Source organism: Vicia villosa, linkage group LG6 (assembly GCF_029867415.1).
Source record: "Vicia villosa cultivar HV-30 ecotype Madison, WI linkage group LG6, Vvil1.0, whole genome shotgun sequence".
NCBI classification, from domain to species: domain Eukaryota; kingdom Viridiplantae; phylum Streptophyta; class Magnoliopsida; order Fabales; family Fabaceae; genus Vicia; species Vicia villosa.
Genome location: NC_081185.1, coordinates 136,220,294 through 136,225,537, shown reverse-complemented (window position 1 = coordinate 136,225,537; position 5,244 = coordinate 136,220,294). Strand labels below are relative to the sequence as shown.

Sequence of the window (5,244 nt, the reverse complement as noted above, 5' to 3'; positions counted from 1 at the left end):
GGCTGCGTGGACCATGTTTTGTTGATTGAAACTACTACTATGATTGTCTGTAATATATTTTTAGGATAATTTGCTTGCTGCTTTATGCAGTTTTGTGTAATTTGGACCGCCCTTTGCTGCTTTCTGTTGCTTACATTGTTATGTGCTAGTTGTTGTGTCCTTGGGTGTGGATATATTGATGATGGCAAATAACAACAACGCATTATGTGAAGTAATTGGCAGTGGATTGAACTGTAGGCTGCAGCGAATGCTGTTGAAGGAGCGGTTTGAATGGTTGCACCTAAGGCTTCTGTGCTTGCACCAAAGCATTTGATTAGAGGAAAGTGATGATATAATAGTAGCTGCCACTGAAACTATGTTGATGCACCTGATATTGGAAAATAGAAATGTAACATGAAGAATATTTAAATTATGTTGATGCACCTTTAATTGTTATGTTCCATTGAATTGAAAAATTATGCTATTTATTTTTGCATTTTCATATTGCACCAAAGGTACCAAAGTTTTGAAATAGTACAGGTAAGCAATCCTATTTATTTGTACTGCTTTAGAAATTTTGGTGCTGTTCTATTTTAATTTAATTTGGCTGGTTTCATAATCAAAATTGTGCATTGTATTTTTATCACAAATAATACAGTATGAATTTACTCTATCTAAGTAATATTTAGAACATTGTTGATTAATTTATGAAATATATTATGTTGAATTAGGGAAATTACAATACAACAATAGATGAATTTCAATGTGCTTTAGGATAAAATTACAGCAATTCACTTCTTCAGTTACATCAACTTCCAGCCTTGGATATATTAAAACTAACAAGACACAATGTCTGTTACAATAAGCATACCAAATGCCTATTACAAAACAAATCCCACATTTGCAACACAGCACCCAAAATTACAAAATCAGTATAACTGCCAATTATATTATCCAATACAATAAACTACGAATACCACCTCTTACTTCACCACATTCCCATTCTTAACCCATTCTTAACAGAAACAGACACCTTCCTTGCCAAACAAGCAGCATAACATCATTTTGGCATTGCTTCATCACTTCACTGAATTTCAAACTGAAAATCCATAGTCATTACTTAACCTTACAGATGCTGATTGTAAAGAACTATCTGCAGGAGGCTCTCCATCTGCTCCAAGAGTAGGGCAGCATCTTCTGTTGTGACCAGCTGCACCGCATATCCCACACGTCTGTGTCCGCCTGGGTCTCTCTAATGTACCAACAGTACCTGGTCCACAACCCTTGCTTCTTGAACATGAAGGGGTTAAGTATATTCACCAACTCCTCTTCAACATGTATGTTATCTGGAACATCTTCATTGTTGTACTTCGATTTAAGCCTACAAAGTTCATTAGTCAGATATTCTAAATATTTTTTGTAATCATCAACATCCATATATGACAAGTCAGCGACCTCCTTACTAAGATTCACCAAAGTAGCGTGTCTAGCAACCAAATGTGAATCCCAGTAGTGGGAACCATCTTCATAACTTCCACTAATAGACTCCTTCGCATATAATGACCAACGATTCAGCACAAGATTCTCAGGAAATTCTACAATATTAAGATAAACCATCACAGCAACAATGTGCTCACAAGGAATCCCAATGGATTCCATTCTAAGACACGAGCATCTGAAATCGTTATTCGATGAACAGTGGGAAACACGCCATCCATGCCCTTCGTCTCTGTATTTTGTCACCGCATAAATGGTAACTGATGCCATATCTTGAATATCTAATACAGATGTTAAGGTTACCTTTTTCATAACAGATCGTACCATTTCAAATATCTCTTTTGTCCAGTGCTTTGATGTTGACCTCTCAAGCGCCCTAAGATTGGTATGCAACACTGCCTGTCCATATTGGGATTCAAAATCAGCTTGAACCTCTCTAAATCGAAAATATGCCACACACCTATGGAACTGCTTAACAAAATCAGTCATATTCATCCTCGAGTGTACAAACTGTCCCATATGACTATGAAATGCTTCGCACCGCGATGTCGTTCTTATTCCTGCAAAGAAATTTCCCCTAATATGAGCTGTTGCCCACATCTTCCTTTTCTGGTACAATTCATTGATCCAATTATTATCTTCTAACCCAAACCTATCTAACATTTCATTCCACAGACTCTCAAATTTCCAAACATCGTGATCACCAAGCATTAATTTTTTGAAAACAGGGATGAAATTGGGATTGCTAATGTTGGAAATTGCATTTCGTAGGAGATGCCATGCACATAACCTGTGGTAACTGTTGGGAAAGACTTTCCTGATTGCATTTCTCATAGCAACATCACCGTCCGTTATTACAGATAAAGGTGTCTTACCTTTCATTGCAACCAAAAACTGCTCCAGCAACCATACATATGTCCCTTCAACCTCATTTGAAACTATGGCAGTAGCAAATATAATCGTCTGGTTATGGTGATTAACACCAGAAAAAACAACAAATGGGCACCTGTACTTATTTTTCTTGTAGGTAGCATCAAAAGCAAGCACATCACCAAACAGTTCATAATTCTTTTGACTCTCACCGTCGCTCCAAAATAGGTTTTGCAACGTTCCATCCGCACCCACCGTGTGTGCAACAAGCATCAATGGATCTATTACACGAAGATCAATAAGATACCTGACAGCACCTTTAGCATCAGAAGACATCTCTTTCCTTTGTCTTGCAATTTGATTATGTACATCCTTCTTCAAAAATCCTACCTTATCATACCCCCCGGTAGCATTAGCGAATGAACCAATCATTTGAGTTACTTTGATTCCGGCATTCCCAAAATTCTTAATTTGCATCTTATCTGACTTACTAAGCTTCCTATTACCTGCCAACAGCCTGCAGTGCTTCTCCTTTAACATTGCATGATTGTGCTCAAAGGTAAAAACTGTGACATACCAACGGTGTGAAATTATATCAATATGAACCCGAAATTTTGCTTCACATCCACACCGGGTTTCGTGCCTCAGACCACGTTTGCGATTATCTACTTTGTTTTGCCTAAATCCTGCAAGGTTACAAAGAAATGTTTGTTGAGTAACATCTCCACTCTTTTTTTTAATAACTTGACCTTTACGGACTGCAAAACCGTTCATCTTTGCAAACCAACAGTACCATGTGTAAGCTATTTCCAGACTTCCAAATTGCAGCTTCGAAACATCATCACATTGCAAGTTAAACATGTCCATATTTGCAATGTCGTCAAACTCGTCAACAACAAATGATTCGTCTGGAAGTTGATCTGAAGATATCGATTCATTCAATCTGTCCGAACCCCATTCCGATCCTTCCCCAGAAATTCCACCGCCGTTTGAATCTGTATTCCAATATTCGTGTCCACTAACATAACCGGAACCTATCTCGTCATCATAATCATCACCATCTAATTCGCCATCATCATCTCCATCTTCATCATCGTATTCACATCCGTAAAATTCATTATCTTCTTCCGCATCTTCATCATAGTATTCAACTTCTTCAAACTCAGAATCTTCATCAACAACTCTGTTGTCATATTCAACATTATCCAAGCATCCATCACTAACAAAATCCAGTTCACCGTCATCGTTAACACGACCATTCTCATGAAAAATCCCATCGTGTGCTTCCTAAAAAAATATAAATAACTAAATAGTAAATCAACCATCAATTAGGGTTACAACCACAAGATAAGATTGTTTGAAAATTGACTTACAGAGTTAACTTGCATTACTCCATGGCCAATAACGTCACCACCATCCATCTTTAACTCAATATCTGTTACTTTTACTAAGCACAAAAACTTGCTTCAGACACAAATCGTTAATGGAAGAGGATCGAAAATGGAAGAAATGAAGAAGAAATCAGAAGGGAGCGCAAAAGAAGAAATCAGAAGGGAGCGCAAAAAGAAGAAATCAGAAGGGAGCACAAAAAAAATGAAGAAGAAAATGGTTTCAGAAAAATAAAACGCAGAAGAGTAATGGCTGCAGAAAAAGAAATGAAGAAGGACAATGGAAGAAAGACACAGTGGAAGAAGGACGGTGAAGAAAGGTGTGTTGTACGTTTGCAAAAGGTGTAAGGGATGGTGGTGATATGGTGTGTGTTAGTGAAGTGAGTGACCATTAGGGACAGCTAATCTAACGGCTCTTGTTCATTTGAAAAAAAAAAAAAAGGAAAAAATGGTCTCTCACGGTGAGAGACCTATCCACCTTGCGCACCTTAGACGGCGCCATATAAAACATTTATTGTTACAAATTTATATAAATGACAAATATACAAATAAGTGTTGTTTAATGTTATTTTACACAAAATGAAGAATCTCGTAAAATTTAGTTTGTTATGAAATTGTAAATTTTTTTAACGATATTTTGATTGTTTAATATTTTGTTACAGTAAACCTTCTTTTCTTTTTTGATTTTTGACAATGATTACAATTTTTTTGTTGTTGTCAATTTCAACGGGGTTATTTCGTCGCAGTAAAAAACCTACTATTTTAAATTTTTTTAATATTCAATAATTTTACGGGACTTGGCATTTGAGTTTAATAACCCCCGCTAAATGGTCTTTTCATCATAGCCTGACCTCTTTTTACATCTATTTTTCCCCAACAGTAAATAATTAATAGTAACAAAATAATTACTCCCTCCGTTCCTTTTTAAGTGTCGTTTTAGAAGAATTTTTTTTTCCTATTTAAGTGTCGTTTTATAATTTAATGTTACAATTTGTCATTTATACCCTTATTTTCTCAATAACTCCACCTCAAATTTTTCAATTAATTATTGGAAAAAGAGAGTGAATGATTGAATTTATTTGGAAAGAGAAAAATGAATAAGGGTATAATGGGAAAAGTAACTCTAATAATCCACTATCTTGGTTGAAGAGCTTTTTGCTAAAACGACACTTAAAAAGGAACGGAGGGAGTAATAGTTATCATTATTTTGAATTTTAAAAATGACGTATTCCACATATACAAACAAAAGACCAACTCTATGAATAAAACTGACAAAGAGTATTACTAAGGCAGAAGTCATAGATACCATACCACATAATTAATTTAAGTACAACTTGCTAATAGTCACATAAATTTTTTAATATACAACATAGATCTAGCCATCAATCTTGGTAATAATAATAATTGTAAGCTTACCAAGCTCACCAACAAGGTCGGTGCACTTGTGAATTCTTTTACATATTTAACACAATTTTTTTTAGCAACGGACATATTTGACAAGTATTGATTA

At 35.6% G+C, this 5,244-nt stretch overlaps 1 protein-coding gene across 1 annotated transcript; it reads right to left on the bottom strand.

Moving 5' to 3' along the window:
• Window positions 1-313: 313 nt before the first annotated feature.
• On the bottom strand, window positions 314-3,767 carry LOC131614761 (protein FAR1-RELATED SEQUENCE 5-like). Its single transcript, XM_058886314.1, has 5 exons — window positions 3,720-3,767; window positions 1,250-3,633; window positions 1,013-1,078; window positions 851-917; window positions 314-367 (listed from the first exon to the last, which is right to left on the bottom strand). Exons 1-5 carry the CDS (start codon window positions 3,765-3,767, stop codon window positions 314-316), a joined length of 2,619 nt encoding a protein of 872 aa, XP_058742297.1.
• Between the last annotated feature and the right edge of the window lie 1,477 nt (window positions 3,768-5,244).